Source organism: Phalaenopsis equestris, unplaced genomic scaffold (assembly GCF_001263595.1).
Source record: "Phalaenopsis equestris unplaced genomic scaffold, ASM126359v1 Scaffold000114, whole genome shotgun sequence".
Classification (NCBI taxonomy): Eukaryota; Viridiplantae; Streptophyta; class Magnoliopsida; order Asparagales; family Orchidaceae; genus Phalaenopsis; species Phalaenopsis equestris.
Window position 1 is genome coordinate 1,009,012 of NW_018164556.1, and position 20,722 is coordinate 1,029,733.

At 31.4% G+C, this 20,722-nt stretch overlaps 2 protein-coding genes across 4 annotated transcripts; both read left to right on the forward strand.

The window, feature by feature from the left end:
- The first annotated feature begins 528 nt into the window (after positions 1–528).
- LOC110020967 (sulfite exporter TauE/SafE family protein 3-like) lies at positions 529–3,717 on the forward strand. The gene is made up of 12 exons (XM_020719275.1): positions 529–857; positions 953–1,112; positions 1,486–1,686; positions 1,762–1,826; positions 1,916–1,943; positions 2,035–2,114; positions 2,189–2,275; positions 2,512–2,562; positions 2,649–2,870; positions 2,940–3,033; positions 3,220–3,360; positions 3,501–3,717. Exons 1-12 carry the CDS (start codon positions 765–767, stop codon positions 3,584–3,586), a joined length of 1,308 nt encoding a protein of 435 aa, XP_020574934.1. The 5' UTR covers positions 529–764; the 3' UTR covers positions 3,587–3,717.
- A 6,819-nt stretch (positions 3,718–10,536) lies between these two features.
- On the forward strand, positions 10,537–19,602 carry LOC110020999 (probable WRKY transcription factor 43). Of its 3 annotated transcripts, none has more exons than XM_020719311.1 (2): positions 10,537–10,862; positions 19,109–19,602. In XM_020719311.1, the coding sequence occupies exons 1-2, from the start codon at positions 10,600–10,602 to the stop codon at positions 19,284–19,286; spliced, it is 441 nt and encodes a 146-aa protein (XP_020574970.1). In that variant the 5' UTR covers positions 10,537–10,599; the 3' UTR covers positions 19,287–19,602. The 3 variants fall into 3 exon arrangements, with proteins under 3 accessions (XP_020574970.1, XP_020574971.1, XP_020574972.1); XM_020719312.1 differs by having other exon boundaries at positions 19,112–19,602; XM_020719313.1 differs by having other exon boundaries at positions 19,121–19,602.
- The last annotated feature ends 1,120 nt before the right edge of the window (positions 19,603–20,722 follow it).

The following is a 20,722-nucleotide window of genomic DNA, read 5'->3' on the forward strand; positions in this document are numbered from 1 at the left end:
TACTTTACCACCACAAATTTTCCAACACACATCGAGTATAATAGATTTATGTAACTTTAATTAATAAATGAAAGATTTATAAATATACCACACGTAATTTTTAATTTTTACATATAATTGTTTATACAAGAAAATACATTTTATTTTTTTTTTAAATTAAAATAGTGATATCAATATTAGAAATTTTGGTGGCTTAAAAATAAAAAAGCGAAGCAAAATTTAGGCGGTAGACATGTAAAACATAAGAAATGGATGGTGTATATGTAAAAGCCCTTAGTTTTTGCCTACCATAGTTGAATTTTTAAGTATGAATATGATTAGTAATAATATAATACTATTCTCTGATCTCACTAAACACATTCACACATAATTAAATAGCAGCACCACGGGTAGGTGGAAGCTTCTGCTGGTTGGGTACTCCCACTTGGCCGCCCGCACGGCGCGCGGACATATGATAAATCTTCACAGCCCCATTACGGGTCCACACAACTCCACCAAATCACGAACTCTCGTGTAATTAATCTGCAACGAGCATCCGATGAATGGCACTATTTGTAAATTCAACAGAGGTCATGGGTTTTTCCGCTCCGAACTCTATCACATCCTCATCCTCATATAAGAAAATCGCTCTCATGGAAGAGCGAGCTGAGATATGGGGAGAACTCCAAAAGGCTTCTTTTCTTTATTTTATTTTATTTTTTAGTATTTGATAACTTGATCGGAAACGAAGCAAGTAGCGGCGGCGGAGAGAGATTTTCCAGCGAATGGCGGAGGTGGAGACGGCGCAGGATTACCTGCAGGCTGTGGTAAACTTCTTGTGGCAGCCGAATGAGTTCTCTTATCAGCATGTTTGGCCGGTAATGAAAGGAGAAGATGGTTAAAAATAGCATTTTTAGTATGGTTTTGCAATTCATGCTTAAAGAAATGTTTTTTTTTTTTCGTTATTGGAAAGCCGATGGAATTTGGATGGAGGATTATCTTGGGGTCGTTGATTGGATTCTTTGGAGCTGCTTTTGGAAGTGTGGGAGGAGTGGGTGGTGGTGGGATTTTTGTTCCCATGCTCACTCTTATCATCGGATTTGATCCCAAATCTTCTACGGCCATTTCTAAATGTGAGAAAGTTTGTATCTTTTCATCTCTGCCCTGTGATGTTTGAAAAAAGATTGAATCTTGCTTCCAAATCAGTTGTTTAATACTTTTTTCGGAGTGATATGAATGGAAGATCCTGCTGAGTGTAGCTGAAAGTTCATGTGTAACTGTTGCATTGATTGGAAAACATTAATGCTAGGTTTAATCGATATAAAAAAAAAAAGAAACTTTTCCTGATAACCAACTAAAATACAAAATCAGTAACTCATGGAATCTGTAAAGTCCTACCTTTGTTGTATCTTTGCAGAATGGACTCTCAGAAATATTTGATTATTTAATTCTTTTTATTTTGCTTTTTGAATTTCAAATGCTGATAGCTGCGAACTGTTTGGGCAGTTATGATCATGGGAGCAGCAGGATCAACTGTATACTATAATCTCAAGCTTCGTCATCCGACCATAGATATGCCCATCATCGACTATCATTTCGCTCTTCTGTTTCAGCCGAGGCTTATTTATGGAATTAGCATTGGAGTTGCCTTCAATGTTCTATTTGCTGATTGGATGGTGACTGTTCTCCTTATTATATTGTTTATAGGTAAATCTGCTTCTCAAATCTGACAAAATGAACTTGATTCAGAGTTTTCAAGAATTCAGCAATGTTTTGTTGCAGGAACATCAACCAAGGCTTTCATGAAAGGGGTAGAAACTTGGAAAAAGGAGACAATAATGAAGAAGGTTTACTTTGCATACTAAAGCTTGCTCCTTTGGCTTCTAAATTGCAAATTAACAAGCTAAATTTCATTAGTATCTAAATTCTGTTACAGGAAGCTGCCAAGCAAGCCAATGCAACTGGTAATCTAAGGAACAATTAGTACCTTTTTATGATTGGTAGAATTTTATTAAACATGGTTGTTTATATTTTGATTATATATGTGTAGGGAAGGAGAAGACTACAAGCCCCTACCTGCTGGACCAGGTGGCACTGCTACCAAGTTGCTGATTAAAGAGACTAGAAAAGCAGAGGTGATTTCAGAAAGATGAGGTTTTCTCTGATATATGTTTCGTAGTGGCTGCCTTAACATGATTAATCACTCCAGGTTTCAGTCACAGAGAATGTTTGCTGGAAGGAACTTGGCCTTCTAGTTGTTGTTTGGATTGTATTCCTTGTTCTTCAAGTTGCAAAGGTGTGTTGATCCACCACAACTATTTTATGTTGGTCCATGTTTAGCTTTTTTATATTGAAGCGTTTTGGAGTAAAATTTCAACAAATTATGGTTGGTTATGAATAATCACAACAATTGATTTAAGCTTTTCAATCTTTTTTATTTCATTTTGTCTTCCTCAAAACTCCTTGCATCTAAACACATCCTACATGTTAGCAGAACTTGATAGTTTCTTTGTCTGTAAATTTATTGTGCAGGAATACACTGTAACCTGCTCAAAATTGTACTGGCTCTTGAATTTGCTACAGGTGCAATGCCAATGCCTTCATTCTACTACATTGAGGAATTATAAATTCTAATTTTTTAAAATCAAGGAATCACAAAATTCATATAGGTCCCAGTCTCTGTAGGGGTGACTTTATATGAAGCCATTAGCTTGTACAAAGGAAAGAGAGTAATTGCATCGAAAGGAGCCGAAGGAGCAGATTGGAAACTAATCAAGCTCTTCATGTACTGCTTGGTCGGTATTCTCGCTGGTGTGGTTGGTGGACTGCTTGGTCTTGGTGGAGGGTTCATTCTCGGCCCTCTCTTCCTGGAACTTGGAATTCCTCCTCAGGTGTGTTTGTAATCTTCTTCACATGTAAATTCAATAAAGATTTGGCTTGAAAATGGAAGATTTCTGCAGGTTTCAAGTGCTACAGCAACCTTTGCCATGACATTCTCCTCTTCTATGTCTGTTGTAGAGTACTATCTCCTCAAGCGATTCCCAGTCCCATATGGTATCTCAATCATCTCACATATATAATCTAATGCACTTGTATTTATCATCATCAAAAAAAAAAAAAAAAAAGCTTACAAAAATGATAACTCAGAGTCTCCTTGGGCTAAGTTTAGTTCTTTCTGCAACAAATTATTGTATGAGATCTTCCATATCTGATTCTCTGATTACTTATTTGTTCTGACAGCCCTTTATTTCGCTTTCGTTGCTACGATAGCTGCCTTCATTGGCCAGCATGCAGTGAGGAAGCTGATCAACATACTTGGAAGGGCATCTCTTATTATCTTTATTCTGGCTTTCACCATCTTTGTTAGTGCAATCTCACTGGGTAATGACCCAAAGCTTTTATTCATTCTAATAGAAGCTGAAATTTTGCTCTCTTCAGTGAGAAAAGTTTCTTTTTTTATCAGTTTCTGTTTGTGTTTTGCTTATCATAGTTTATCTTAAGAGGTTCTGCTCGCTTTTCAGGCGGAGTTGGCATCTCAAACATGATCCAGAAGATTCATGAGAGTGAGTACATGGGATTTGATAACCTATGCATGTATGACCCCTAGAAGGGAATTAAGATTAGCTTGCTCTAATTCATGATATTAGGGTCTAAATGGCCTTTTTCTTTGTTCTTAGTTTTCTTTTCTTTTCTTATTGCTGTATTATTTTTGCATTCTATAGTTCAATAAAGCCTTTTTCTTTCTATGAAATGACATATAAGAGTTCAATACTTTTTTTTTTTTAAGCTCTCGTGGAACGAGATTGCAGTATTAAGTGAAGTTCTTTGGATTCTTTTTGAGTAAGAAGTGAAAATCGCTTTTGATTTAGGGGTAAAATCTCTAGACTAATGAATATAATTATATATATTGAAATTATGGTCGGTATACTTGTTAGATTCACATAAGAGCGGATAATTGTCCCACATCAAAAGGAATATAAGCACTAATATCTTAATGTAGAAGTGGTTGTCTTTTAGTTGATCTATGCCTAGCCATTAGTATGCTGGGCTTCATTTGAGACCTCATTACTTGATTCTCCTAATAAGTGGTATTTTAGCTAATTTTATTCATGATAAAATGCTTTGTGATCTATAACTTTACTTTTAGTGGATTATACCATGATCGAGACTAATGATAAAGACCAATGTGAAAGAGGTTATTGAGATTCATTCAAGTTAATTGATGCAGAACAGGAAGAAGCTATTATCATGACCATACTATTTTAAAGATTAATTTAAACTAAGATTAAGAACTATGATAATCATATCAAAAAGCTTTATCTAACATTCAAATTTGATAAGATTTGAAATTGAATGATTAAAATTGAAAAATTTAAGCTTTAAATATTTGAAATTTGAATTTAAAAACTCAAATATTTTTCTCTATATGGAAACTTTTTATCAAATTTTTATCTTTTTTGGAGGCTAATTGGGCCGCTTGCCTAATTGGGTGTAAAATTGGAGTGGTTTAACTCCACTTTCATATTTGCTTCCTTAGGTTTCAGTTTTGAATGTCAAGCATTGGAACATGACATAATCATCTTAATTTTTATGAATGAAAAATGGTTTTTGGTTCTTCGATAAAAATTGAAGAGTGAAGATTGTAGAGTTATGTGCTTGGTGACTAGCCTCTTATAGTTTCTTGGTACTTGACTCCTCTTTGGGTTTTTTTGATGGAACATTATGTATCACTATTATTTATTGATGATCGCTCTCTTCAATCCAAGCCTTATCCAATAAGTTTGCTCCCCCTCCTACAATAATAACAAAAACTTTAGGCCTCTTCTAAGGGGATAATCAAAATTACGACATCATTAATCTAATCTTTCTTTGTCTCTTCCATCACCCTCCAAATGACTTTACTTTCATGCACTGTGCTTGCCTTTTCACTTTCTTGGATTGTTGGTTTGTTCGAGCTCTACAAAAATGAAATCTAGACTCATTAAAGACCCAAAAATGTATCTTTTTAAAAAATCATAATAATAAAATTTAAAATTTACAATTAAAATATTCCAATTTTAAAACCAACAATTTGCTTTATGCATTAACTATCCTGCATGGCCTTCGGGCCAGTTTTAAAAAAGGCTGCAAAGCATGACAATATCATAAGTCATCTCTAATAGGGCCTCCACATTTAAATTAATTTGTAAAAATAATTGTATCATTTTGTATGTCCCGAGAAAGAGTCCCCGAGCTCCTTCAATCGACTAAGCCAAGCATATGATTTCTACATAGGAGGTTGTTTAGTACGACTAGGATGTTAGAGACTAACCTGACCAAGATGATGGCGTAAGTTCATTGTAAGGCGATTCTGGCTATGTAGCTAGACCCCTGTTCTCTTCTCCTTTCCGCTGGCATCTTCGTCGTCGAACTGAAGAGTATAAGTCTCATCTATTCCACCCATTAGAGTGTAATGAAAATTAGAGGTTTTATTCATTTGACACTGGGGCTGCCGATGTTTCCTTGGACGATGCAATTCACTGATTGGTGATAAAGCTCCTTTAACTGTATTGGGTCGACTATCTTCACGACTAGGTATACTTAGGGTCCTTATAGCTCAGGATGACAGATCCGTGGTATCCTGACCCGACTACCTCTATCTGCTTAGGGATTCCTCCCCTCCTTGTTGACACCTCTTTTGAACCTTGTCATCCCTTTGAAAATCGTTGATATCATCTCAGGGGCCCTGCATGCCCACATGTCGCCACTCATAGTGGTTACAGTGATTCACCATCTGCCGTATGACCCAGTATAAACATCGAAAGCACATAGATTCTCCCTCTTCACATGTTTTAAATCCTTTGGTTTCCTAAATAACCAGATAAAAAATAATGTAACCAAGATCCTTTTTATCTAGACTATTTTTGGGCACCCCCCAAGAACTTTGGGTATGTTCCTTTGGGAGCTTCTCTTGACCCAAAACAAACAAAAACTTGACTCTATGATTGTAGGTTGCTTTCATAGGTTTTCTTCACGGACATGTTTTCGAGGCATTTTTGATCTGATCTTGTTTCAGATGTACGCTCTTGGGCTATCTCGCGAATGCTACCTTATGAAAGTTCTCCACATTTGTTTTAATTGTTTGTCTATTTTCATCGTATTTTCTTTCTCTCCGGTTCTTTTCAAAAGAGAAATTTATTTGGAAAGAGAATTATACGACAACGATAAAACAAGTTGGCTACTCCAAAATGTTCCTATAAAAAAAAAACGAAAACACAAACTACCTCAAGAAAAGTCATTAACTGTTCAACTTGAATCAAGAGAATTATGTTATTGCTTTAAAATAAAACACTATGCTGAAGTTCTTTCGATCGTATATGGTTGGATTGCTTAGACAAGCATGAAACCTAGAAGATTGTCAAGGAGATACGTTCCAGACTATGTGGTGCTCACGAGTCTGGCTCTAAGATGAAATCCAAGATTAAAAAATGAGATACTATTGAAAAACAATATTTAATGACAGGAAAGAGACCGCGCGTCACTATCATCAATGTTAAATATACAGTGTAGTTTTACATTAGTTGTCTAATGTATTGCACCCCAAAAATTGCCTCGCGGGTCTTCGAGTGTTGGGGCATAAATATCATAGTACTTATAGACTCTCCTTTGTCCAAGGAACATAGATTCATACTAGTAGTGACTGATTATGTCTCAAAGTGTGCAAAGAACATTCTTCTAAGGGAAGTTAAATCTCGCCATGTATTGTAATTCTTTAAGAACCACATAATATATTAATTACGTGTCTCTCGATGTGTCATATCAAATAACGACCCCACATTCAAAGGTACAAAAATAAACAACATTATAGGGGTGACACAAAATTGATTGGATCTATTAAAAAATAGATTATCCTTGAATGAATGGATTAGCTGAAGCATTCAACATGACAATAACTTAGATCCTAAAAAGGACACTTGAGATGAATGAACATCAATGACATGAGCAATTGGATTAAGGCTCTACGAGCTTATAGAACTGTATATCAGACCCCAACTCAATTCACCCTTTTTGTTATAGTCTACGAGTCTGACGATGTGCTCCATCTAAAATTTCACTTCCTCCCACTAAGGATTGCTACTTGGTTAAAGAATCCTCAAAGTAAAATATCCGATTGCAGTTAGAAGAGCTTGAGGGGCTAGAAGAGACACATCTATTGGCTCAACAAAACCTCAAACTTTACCAAGCACAAATGGTTCAAGCTCATGATAAATTAGTTCTGTCAAGAAACATTTCGTGTGGGGGAATCAAAACGTCCATATATCCATGCAAATGAAAAAAAAAACTAAAATTGTATTAAAATGCTTATTTAAACAATTTATTTTGTCTTTAATTCATTCATCTATGCATTTAATCCTTCTTGAAAACATATTTTTCATGCATAAAATCTAAATTTAAATACATTTGGGCCATCCAAATTTTGACCATGTATGAGAATCTCATATTTTGCATGACAAACTATTTACTCACTCAACTCTCATATGATTATGAGAATATTAACATAATGCCATCAAATGCATAATAAAATATTTTGAAACCTTTGTGAAGTGTTGACGAAACTTAATATTCCATTTGCTTTTGTAATTTTTGAACTTTGATTCGACATTAATTTGGGTCAATATTGAGGAGAAGAAGGTGTTTAAAGCTTTGCATGGCTGAAAAGAGCTACTCTAAAAAGTTTAGATGGAGAGGAGGATATATTATATATGATTCTTAAATCATAATTATAATTATTTATAAAATCTATTCCAACTAGTTAAGAACAAAATTTTTCTTACAATAAATTAGAGGCCTTTTATTCATTGGAACACTCATGTTTCCCTATCATACAAAAATCAATATCTACACAAAAACTTATTGTTGTTGAAAGAACAACTGAGAGGGATCCATCATAGGAGAAACCTCAACAAACCTCTATCTCATCTTGATAAAAACCTTTAGCTACTGAAATTGGACACACATATTTCTACTCAAACAAATCACCTAAAGTCTTGCCCTCCCTCTACACTTAATATTCCAAGTCTCATACACCAAGAGCATGTGATCCCATTCCATCAAAGAAGAGCATTCCAAGGACATTAGAATTACCACTTGAATCAATCAAAATAGTCAATGAATGAGCAAGAATAAGCCCACCAAATTAAGAGCCAAATTTCAAATATCAAGAATTATAAGACTTCTCCAACTTTTGATTTGAATTAATATTTCATATCTTACACAGTAATTCCCATATATCATTAGAATAACTCATTTGATGCCTCTAATGACATTTGATGAAATATTATGTAGTCTAGGATTCACCTAGTATTTACCTTAGCTTAAGTAGTCATTTATAATTGGCTTATGCATCACATGAGAGCAAATGAGTGGTCATCTTTACCATTGATGAAATCAATGAATGTGAATAAAATTCCATCCAAATGATTAGTAATCAATGAATTGATTTTTATCCAAAATAGAGTTAGAAAAATAATTCCAAATTTTTTAATGGGGCATTTACAAACATATATACCATATAATTTTCATGTATTTATATATCTAACACCTAATATTTCAAACTTACATGCATGCCACTTAAATATTAAGATCACATCAAAAATACTATCAATATTTTCATTTTAAAAGTAAAAATATATTTTTTCATGCGTAGTTTATGACACCAATGTATTATAAATGTAAATATCAAATTTTGGGTATTAAATATGTAAAATATTGTGTGGTTTGTGTGCAAATTTCTCTTTTTTAGATTGATACGCTAATTTAATTTAATTTTTCACTCAAATTAAAAATAAAATTAATTGTGAAAATTTATAAAATAATAACAAATTTTTTATTCTACTTTATATATATATATATATAGATGCACATATATATAATAAAATATAATAATTTAAAAGTGTAGAAACAATTAGTAAAGATAGTTCTTATTTAGAAATTATTAAATTAAATGATGTAAAACTTACCTCTCCATTTATAAATTTTAAAGGTAGATCTATTACATTTAAGTAAACATCAATATATTTATTTTTTTCCAAACAAAAAAACTTGTAAAAAAATAAAAAAATAAAAAAATGGGATAATATTAAATTAAAATTTACTATTTAATATACAAGGCATTTTCAAATATCATAATATTCATATGATTTTTTTTTTTAAAAAAATTGTTTAAAAATAATTTTCATTAAATATTTAAACAAATAATAATTTAATGAAAAAATTTAATCTTATCTTCCACAAACAAATTAAAATGTATATGTATATATATATATATATATATATATATGTAATGAAAATATAAAATGAAAATCAAAATAATAATTGACGATTAGTTAAATAATCATAAATTGAGAATAATGAAATGGAAGCAAAAATAATAAAAAATGTTATAAAAAATTGAAATAGAAGTTAAATCAATGCAAATTGTTTTTTAAATAATCTTAATACCTTTTATTTATATGATCTAATTTCTATAGAAGATTCAAGGCCTTAGAATAAAATAAATATTGATTTAATTGACTTTCATTTGGTTACTCGAGGGAAATATCAGGTAATGAACCAAACCGATATCTTCCATTAATTATAATTTAATTATACTTTTTACATGTTATATTTAGAATTTTTATCCATTGATTTTTCTTCCACTTGAATGTAAGGAATACATTTAAAGTTTTTGACGCCAAACTGTTTCCACCATTGTATACCGAAAAATGGTCTGCACGGATTTCGTGGCAATCCATTAGTCGACCAAATCAATTCAGCCGGCCGAACAATCTCTCTCCCTCGGTCAACTCATTTTAGTCGACTGATCAAGCTCTTTCACTTGGCCAACCGGAATTAGATGAGACTTTTCTCTCAGACGAATGACTTTTTAGTTGATCACATCAATACAAATGACTAAAATATCTAGTGCCACCTTTTAAAAGTAAGGGTAATATTATAATTTACTTTTTGACTCTTATATAATCTATAAATAAGAGAGTCATTCCATATAAAATGGGCTTTTGGTTTTCCCCCACTTGTAATATCGTGCTTTGTGTAACAAAAGGGGTCGCTAAGCCTGGGATTATTCTGATTTACCCCTGAAAGAGCAAGTCTCTCTCCTCTCTCTCTCTCTCAAGCTCTTCTTCTCTCGATCTTACGTTTTATTTCTTGGGTACGGCCAATCAGACAGATCTAAATTCAACAACCATATTTGCCTGCCATAATAAAAAAAAAAACATACATATGAATTAAAGCTTAAGCAAACATCCAGAGGCATTTCAATTTGTGACACACACACAGACACACAAACATATACATAAACACATAAATACATACATGATTGATTCATGCATTATGCAGCAACCATACACTTACGTGTGGACATGTCGAACTTGTCTCCCAAGAGTTAAAAAAGCTGGCCAGGCAGTTGAGCTAAACAAAGGTAGTTGGAGTGTTGTTGGTCTTCAAATTATTTCCTTCACTATATCTCTATATATATATCCATCTCTTCTTTTCCTGACCTCAATCCCTTCCCATGCATATTCCTCTTTAACCACCCTCTTCTTTTTAAATGCCCTTAAAAACCTAATTAAACTGCAGGTCATGGAACCACAGCAAGACTTTCCACCTTCCCTTCTAACCCAAAAAAGCCCACCATTTCCATCACCAGAAGCTTCGGGTCTTCATTTCTGCTCCAGCTCCAGCATGATTGGAGGCGATGAGAAGAAGAAAGGGAAGAGTGAGGGGAAGAAGGAGAGCAGACCGAGGTTTGTGTTTCAGACGAGGAGTGAAAGTGATATATTGGATGATGGGTATAGATGGAGGAAGTATGGGCAGAAGAAAGTGAAGAATTGCAGCTTTCCCAGGTTCTTTTTTTGCTGTATCAGAATGTTGTTCCGTTTAGTTGCATGCATGCATTGAGTTTTCTCTTGATTAATGATTATATTTTAACATGAAGTTTTTGTTGAGCCTTTTTTACTCACAGGAAGCGTCGTGGTTGACTACAAAAGATTTTGTGGAATCATTTTGATTAACTAGAAATGACTTTCTGATAAACTAAAAGCCTTTTGGTCGGCTTAAATTATCATCATGATCCGAACATTATCTCTGCGTTGATTATATATGATCCCAACACATATATATAGTAATTAAATTTCATTGAATATACAAGAGGGGACTCATGATATAAGGAGATTTATGCTCCATTAATGGGGCACAAATTCATATGAATTCAATGAAATCTTATCATTTTTTAAATGATTTTCAAGTGTTACATACTAAAATATTAATTGCGCACATTTAATAAATTAAAAGCAACATATAGGATGTACAACATTCATTTAAAATTTGGGAAGGTGAAACATAAGAAATAGTTGAACTACTATGAGTCAAAGAATATCAATCCCCGTTATTAGAGAATGTCTTTCTATGATATATTATTTTTTAATCATGGGAGACATGCATGTTCTTCTATTATTGTAGTAAGAAGAATTCTACGGTGTCAAACTTAACATCGTAAAATAAATGTGAAATTGGCGTTAGATGTTAGAAATTAGGCGACGAAGGACAATCCATTTGATCATTCTCTTAATAAAAAGAATGGCCTGGTTACTAGAAAAATCTCAATGATTGGTAGCTAGCTAGTGGAAATTGTAATTCAACCATTAGAAAAGTAGTGTTCGACAAGGAACTTTAAAAGTTAGGTGGCACTGAGTCGTCAACTTAGATTTCAGGATATGTGGGTGGACCAGAATATCATCACCAGGATATCATGAAAGCATGTCAAATCTTTTTTGTTTTGTCGCAAACATAGTACATCAACCATTAGTAAATATTGGTCGATGGTTGATGGGGACCTTGAAGATCAAGTGTTAATAGGTTGATCATACTCTGGATATGATGGGAGAGGTGACAAAGAATATGTCCATCAAACATCAATGGTTGACAAGTGTTAATTGATGTTTAGGATGATGGTTTGTGTTTGACATGGCAATTCTCCTTATATTCTGAGGGATAAAGATGCCAAGAGGGTGATCATTAGAAGCCCTCAAGTGATGATCCATGTAGAACATCAAAATTAGTTGGGTAATAGTAGGTTGTTAATTTTGTCTTATCAAATTTTACTAGATCAATTATACTTTAGAATTGAGTTCATATAGATATAGTTGGTTGGGTCTTAGCATGATCATTCTTCCTATATAATGGATCACCTAGAGACCAAAATGATGATCATGAGAAGTCATTTGTTACTAGATATCAAATATTGATCATTGATAGCCATCAAGTGAAGGTCCATGCAGAACATCAGAGGTGGATTGATAGTTGGTTGTTGGATCACATTGCACCATATCAATTATAATTTAAGCAAAAATAGAGTACAAATGATCATGTACTTGATTTCTATCATTTCTAACCAAAATACTCAAATTCTATTGTGAGATCTAAAAGTAACATCCAAACTCTTACTTGATCAAATCAATTTTGTGACATTTATTAGAGGAAATTTGTCCCAAATTCATCGATGGAATGCCACTATCTTTTGATTGGAATATGCTGTTGGATCCAAACTAATGCTTCCCATGTCTACAAAGTCATTATATTTGTTCACAAATCTGTTTATGTGGCATACTATATATAAATATAACTCAATACACAATGAGCTTTTGGATCATTGCCATTACTTTTCATAATACACACTTTAAAACTGTGTAGCACTAAGTGGGTGAAAGTAACATTTCTTAATAAATAGCATTTTTATGCAGTATTACTGATTTGAATACTACATATGTAAGCATGCAAATGTAGGTTATATATATATATATATATATATATAATAGACTCTTATGGCCCTCCAACTTTAAGAATCCAAAGAGATGAAAAGAAAGCAATGATGGTTTGAGCTTGAATAATATTTAGTGATAGCACTACACATGATTTGGGGGTATATGATGGTGAAGGTGGAGAAACAGAGATTGGGATACATTGAAATTTATATTAGAATGATTCATAGACTTTCTGCTGCTTTTGGAAAATCTTAATATCAACTTTTTAAGATAAATCAATTTTAACGTATTATTTTTTAATTATCATAGAAGTCATATTTGACTTTATATTTTGTTGCATCAAGTGTGGCTAAGTCTTGCCTTGTTTATTAAAAAAGCGTAATTATGAGTTACTTTTAAAAAATATATATATATATATATATATACAAAGGAGGTTCAAAATGAAACTCATTGTAGCCCAAATAAATATTGAATTTGAGATCAAAAAATGTGATAATGTATAAAATAAATAGTTTTCTATTAAAACTTATTTTGTGTGACTTACTTGCAAAACTTAGATTTATCACTTTCGACATTGACTTGACTCATTCAATTATCCTCTCTCACATAGCAGTTGATGGGAGAAAATATTACATCAGGAGCCCTGATACAGTTTCATGTGCGGGGGACAGTATTCATGTGTTATTGGTAATATTGTGGTGTTATTTTATCAAAATAACACCACAATAATACAACAATACTACCAATAACACCATCGACACCTAATCCAGATGTAGCTCATCCCGATGTATTATTTTTCCACACGTCTTTTTCTCAATACTGAGTAACCCGGGCTAACTTCTCTTCTTCCCACATGCAACTCAACTTATCCTATGTGGACCCCATCACTTTTCCCCCATACACAAATTAAAGGCAACATATAGTAGCTCAATCTCACAGCACACACAATGCTGACCACCATTACAACCTCCAATACCTGTAGTTCTTCTAAGCACATACAATTATAATTGATTCTTCTTGGGGTTACTTGGATACATGTCACAAACCGCAATACCTTAGTGTCAAAGCCATCTTCCATGCTTCTAAATAACTTTTCTTGTGGGTCGCTTAGTGCCACCACTACTTGACCTAGTTGTTGCATGCTAACCACATATCATCTTTCTCTGACATATCTTTTATTAATATGCTTCATGGTCACTCATTGCCTTTATCATGTTTGATCTAGATTATGGGATTATGGTGCCCTTTATAGTTGATTTTCCTGCTCAAAACTATAACCTATTTTTCTCTCACTAAGGCAAATAGACAATTTTCATACCTGATGATAAGATAACCAACTCATTTAAAATTATTTTGGCAGGAAAATGTTTGGCTACTTGAACTCTTCAATATGTTAGATCCACTTTCTAAGCTCTAACACTTTTGGATGCTTCCTCATATGCTTCCTTATATCATTTCTTTATTCATAAATATATTATGTTAAGATTTACTCAACTGAAGGATTTTACTGTTATTTTCTTAAAGAAATCTATGTTTAAATGGATAACTAATTTTAATTTCTTTAATAAATCTCTTATTGTATTTATTTCAATCTCATTTTTACACTTACAAGTACATATTTTTGATAAATTCATTCTATTTTCATTGTGCTCTCTATTTGGTGGCCTTCTTAGGGTGAACTCCTGTATTGCTTCAATATTCAAGACATTAATTAATTGCTAAAATTTTTTAGATTAATGTCTCTCAAATTTATTCAGACAGAATTTGGATTGGTTCTCATGATAGAGATTTTATGTAACAACAACAACAACAACAAAGCCTTAATCCCACTATGTGGGGTCGGCTACATGAATCCCTTTTCTCCATTGCATCCTATTTAGTGTCATATTTTCATTTAGTTCTAGTAAATTAAGATCATTTTTAATACAATAAGCTCAATTAAGCCCAAGCCTTAATAGAGATTTTATGTAAAAAGGGATATTTTTAGAGATGCCAACCTTTTGCTTTCATTGCTTGTTGATTGGGCGTGGAATCTATAATTGTAAAAATTTTTGTTGAGGAGCACCCTCAAATATAATATCAACTACCAATAATCTTGAAAAGACTCCATTTTCAACGAGATTCCATACCTTAATGTGGAAACTTCTTTAATATCTTCTTAAGTAATTTCTAAAATTTTGCCAAACAATGAAAATAATGATGTCAACTTAGAATTCATCATGTTCTCCTTCTTGTCTTTAACTAGTTTCTCAAAGTTAGAATTTGAATATGAGTTCTTGGACTATCTCTCATTCTCCATTAAGGGCTAAAGCTTCTTACTTATCTATTACTAAAAAATTTTCTTTGTTGATAATGTTAGTCGAGAAGTTGTCCCCTCAACTTATCTTTTTATGTAGATTTATCTTTAGAATTTATTCTCACACTTTCATCTCCTTTGTTTCTTGAAGGCAGCTCTAATATATCACTTTCTTCTAAGGTTGCTAAAGCTAAATAAATGCTAAATTTTATTCTTGAACTACTTTATGGGCACATCATCATTAGCCCTCTCACTATGATATGAATTAGCTCACTGCTCTAAAAAATTTATTAAAATGGATAATGATGCATTATTAAAGGAGTTTTATTTTTACTCATTCGATATTGATATACATTGTAGGATAAAAAAAAGAAATTTAGTTTGCTCATTTCTCTAAATGTTCTTTCAAACCTTTTTTTAGATGTATCTTATCAGGATACTAAGTCTAGTTGATTTGCCTTCTTTGTTTTCTTCTTTTATTTGGTTGTATGACCTCTAATAATGATTATCATTTTTATTAATGATAATTATTTTTTAAGAAAAAAAATCCTTATGTAGTTATTGAGGATTACACTTATTGCAGATATAGTGTTAAAAAATAAATTTACTTGATTCAGATATAGACAACTACTTTTAAACAATTCACTATCAAAATGTGTAGATAAAATATATTTTTTAAGAGAAATATTAAGAAAAATGTAGCCAATAAATATATCATAGATACAGTTCATGAGAAAATCATACATAATAAGTATAACATTAAAAGCTTTTGTTTCTTTGTGAGAATGTGAGAAATAAGTATGATTGTTATTTGAATCGCTTGGATGATTTCCCAAATAGTGTCCAACAAGGGAATAATTCAATATTTCAAAACATGTTAAATAATGTTAAGTGCCACTAGGCTTATAGTTCAATAAGATTGCATATTTCCTTTGAGAGAATTAGACATGAGATTTATAATCTAGAAAGAAGGTAAATATTAATGCATTAATTAAGCAACATATGGTTGTACTTTGAGAAGAACATGTCATTAATGGAAATAAAAATTACAAAAAATTGAGTTCCTTAACATTCGAGGAGGAGTTTCATAGGTTCACCCAGAGAAAGGTTCAAACTAAACATAGTTTAATAAGAAGAGAACCTTAGTCCTTAATGAAAAAAGGAAAGAAGAAAAAAATAAAGCAAATTAATACAAATAAAAAACTTCCCAAACAAAGATATCAACTGCAATCAAATTTTCACTTAGAGGAGCCACCAATATCAAAAAATATTGTTGAAGTTCACGAATAAATAGAGGATTTCTCAAAAAAAAAAATGTTGCTTTTGTGATGATAAGAAATAGTATTGAAATAATATGATTTATGCATAGAAAAAATATCATTTGATCTAATATTAATAAATACAAAATAAGAATATGGTTGAGCATGTGATGCATCAAGAGGAAGAGAAAGATGATGAAGAACATGATGTATTAATTTTGAGGGATAGGTGGCGAAGGAGTTAAGAATAATAAAGAATATGAGTCCAAAAAAAATAGCTAAGATTAGCTGATTAAAATATTTTTTTTAAGTGCATGTGCTGCATAAGTAATAAAATATGGGTGACGACATCGTTAGAGGTGATGAAGATAATACAATGATGCAAGTAAAGTAGATAATAATGATGGACATTAATATTTATAGTTTTCAAAAGTTTTTGAAGACAACCTACCCTATATTGTATAAAATAATATAAATTCTAAAGCAAATATTTAACAATATGTTTCAAATTTCACAATGATTCTCTTTAGAGAATTCTGAAAAAGTCTTCCTTGAAATTTCTTCGGAGAACATAGATTCACTCCGGTAACGCTTATCAATATAATTACCCTTAAAAGAGCATAGAATTTAAATAATATCAAAAGGCAAAAGTTTTGTAAATTTAATGAAAGAATATGTTACAAATAAAACATGAATCTATTAAAAATTACAACGGAAAACTTAATTTATTTTATCCATGGATTAATTTTGATGTTAGATCTACTCAACATTAAAAAATACTTCAACTCATCAATTAGTAAAAGCATTATTATAAATAATAGTTTTGATATCTCTTATATAGTAGCTACAAGGAAGCGTCTTTTAAATTAATCCATCAAGTGTACTATATAGTTGATCTCATTCCATTGTAATTAAAGAGACATAGTCTCATACTTTTTTCTATTATTTTTTTCTTAAGGATTTTAACATATCTCCATACATTATATAATAAAGGGGGCACAAAACCTAATTAAAAATAAATTGTAAATCATTTGATACAAATTATAATAGATAGTAGTTTCAATTTTTTTTCAAAGAAATAATATTTAGTTGAGTGGAGAAGTAGGAGAGTTTGAACACATATCCATAAGAATAGAAGTGGATGTATAAAACACCAAGCCAAAGCACAAATTAAGCAATCTCATATATCTTTATCTTATATAATGAATTATTTTTCATTTTTTTTTGCACTATGAACATGGCACAAGAGCTAACCAATTATAATTCTTTGTCTTCATATTTTGAAGTTGTGTTTTTGCTTTGTACCCCAATATAGAATTTCAAGTACAATTCTTTCTTAATCCCCATATTCTATAAGCTCTAAGCAACAAAATTTTCCTCATACTTTGTGAGAGTGAATAATCTTCATTCATATCATTTGCACCATCCATGGGAAAGTCAAATATAGTTTTAAAAGAGAAAGAGAAATGGAAATGATAACTACAACCTCAATGACATTTTTCTGTCTCATATTCAAATTGAACTACTCATTTTGAGCATCATGTTAGTGAGCCATCAAATGATAATATTTTTTATAAATAAAAGCTATTAAACCTCAATTTAAAAATGCTCATTAATTATTGAAATTTTCACAAGAGTAACTAATAATACTCCAAATTATTAGCTTTTTCTTATCAGTCAACTATCTCATCTTCATTAAGAGGTTAAGGATAAAAACATCAATGATATTCTTATTTGACCTACTCATTCAAAAATCATAACACATTATTCTTCATTTACACGTACAGTTTTAAAGATTCTCATGTTAGCAAAATTTTTTACTTGTCAATAAGATGTATAGAATGACTACAAATCCTATTGATCACTTGAATATAAGTAACATTCTATCTATTTATAAAAGTTTGTATGAAATCAGTTATAGAATCTTTACCTCCATCTTTAAGAAATTATCATGAAGATAGTTCATTTTTTTTTTCCATTGAGCATAAACTCATTTAAAAGGTTCTCTTATTTATTTCAACTATAATTTATTTCATCAAAATGATCAGTCTGGTCTATAATTATATCAAAGCTCTAAGAAACTAGTGAGATTGCTTGACAAGATTAAACAATAACTCTCATCTACAAATCAATTACAAAAACTGCATTAAGATTGAAGCAAATAAAGTTCTCGATTACAAAAAATCCTTTGCAGAATATGTTGGAATTGTAGATAAACATTGAAGCTTAGATGAATAAGAGAATTCATGTGAGAGTTTGAATACCAAGTGCATTACTTTGTTGCAACCACCAACTACTGCTATTGTGCCTAATTATGACCAATTGTAACCAAACTACTATTATAAAATCGTGATTGTCAAATTTTTTTAATCACATATTTGCTAACTTAGGAGAAAAGTGAAGCTTTATACTTTCAATTTCCAAGTGAATTACTTTAACCGGGTCAAGTCCAACCTGTATGGGCATTCAACATTATACCGAGCTAAAGCTCATGATTTCTCCGACATTGAGAATTTTATAAAACACAAAAATACATTTTTTTTTAACATTCTTTTTAATTATTATTATTTTGAACATTTGCATGCCTAACCTTCAATTCTCATGTATTTACACCTTCAACACCTAAGCTTCAATTTTTACATATACCCCTCATTACCTATGCAAGAAAAGCTTTATTTCCCTTTTCATTTTTTCATTTACTCTTGTATATTTATATATCAAAAACAATATAGAACTGACACATCTTTCACATTTATACCACATTGTGAACAAAGAAGCTATTACAGATGTTCTCAGCTCACATGCAGCGTGAAGAAACAAGTCCAGCGTCTTTCAAGCGATGCAGCCGTCGTTGTAACCACATACGAAGGAGTTCACAACCATCCATGTGAGATCCTAATGGAGACACTCAGCCCTCTTCTCAATCAGATGCAGTTTCTCTCTCAGTTCTAGCCTTACTCGCTTTTCTTCATTAATTTCGGATTTGTTCAGCTAGATATAAAATGGGCATATATGCAAATTATAAATTGCCCTTGTATCCTTATTTGTGTCCTTCTTGGAAATATACACATTATATATAGGTTGTTTTTGTAATAGAGAATTGTGGAGAATAAGAGAAGCGTAAACAGCTTGCTCTTTTCTTATTGCAAAATGTGCATGGGACATCCCAAAGTGCATGTATAAATGAATTCTAGAAGTAAAGGTTCTAAATTTAGTGAAGATAGGTTGTAAGAAGAAATCATTACACTTGTCACTAATTTTACATCTTAGTCCCTAACATTTTGTCACTTCTTTACTAGCACCATATTGATCTTTCTAATTTTTTTCAAATTTTGAAAGTACATTAGTGAAGTTAAGAAGTGATCTTCTTTATTTAATGAATTAGTTTCTAATATCCTAAATAAACTTTCACCTTAGAAATTTAAATTTTGTCTTCTTGTTGTAGTTATACTTTGATTAGGAGTGCTCCCTATTCTATGCTAATATTTTTTTAACAAATTCTTTGTCCTATGACAACCTTTGATAATGGGATAGAGAGATTATTTCATAACCTCATTCGAGGGGGTCTTCTACTCATGGAATGAAATAATCTTTAGCCTTTTTGGATTAATTATTGTGGAGATATTGATGATGATTTTGGTTTTAAGCTTATTACTAACATTATTAAATTATTTTTCATAAAGTTTGGTTGATATTTTAGATAAATGAAATATGTGGGTAAATTTTATACATTATAAGTTTTATTTGAATAAACACCTTTTATGTAATTATTATAAAAAGGGGCCGAGATTCTTTGATTTGGAAGCATTTATGGGGGGTTGAAGAGGAAGGAGAGAAATCTATCCGATTTGTGTTGAGGAATGATTTTTTTTCCCAAAATAATTTGATGAGAAAGGGCTATATTGATGAGCAATTAATTTTTATTTATATTTAATTGACTTTAAAGTTCATGTATTCTTCTTAGATCATGAATAGAATATGCATAAGTTACTTGATATACTCCTCATTATTGCTGGTGAGATTATTAATATTTTATTTGATTTATCTTGAGGCTAATACATTATATTAAGTGACATTAAATTTCAGTTTATTCTTATGAAAGATTGGAATGCAATTAATAATGGGGCCTATTTTTCTATTATTAATTTCATTTTGATTTCAAATATTTTGGTTTCTTTTTTCTTTCTTTTTTTTTTTTTTTTTTTTTTTTTTGTGGTGTTTTTTTTTTAATTTTTTTTTTTTTTTTTTGATTCTACTTAGCTTACAAATGAATATTTAGTTTTCATATATAAACTTTAAATTATGTATTTATTATTACTAAAAAAAAGTTTGGTTATTGTTTTATGAGTTTTTTTAATATCTTCCTTCTCCATCTCTTTGGTGGCTAG

Coding starts and splice junctions, on each gene's coding strand:
- LOC110020967 (XM_020719275.1), top strand. CDS start 765: ATGGCGGAGGTGGAGACGGCGCAGGATTACCTGCAGGCTGTGGTAAAC. Junction 1,687..1,761: donor CCTTATTATATTGTTTATAG/GTAAATCTGCTT, acceptor GTTTTGTTGCAG/GAACATCAACCAAGGCTTTC. Junction 2,563..2,648: donor GGCTCTTGAATTTGCTACAG/GTGCAATGCCAA, acceptor AAATTCATATAG/GTCCCAGTCTCTGTAGGGGT.
- LOC110020999 (XM_020719311.1), top strand. CDS start 10,600: ATGGAACCACAGCAAGACTTTCCACCTTCCCTTCTAACCCAAAAAAGC. Junction 10,863..19,108: donor AAGAATTGCAGCTTTCCCAG/GTTCTTTTTTTG, acceptor TTGTGAACAAAG/AAGCTATTACAGATGTTCTC.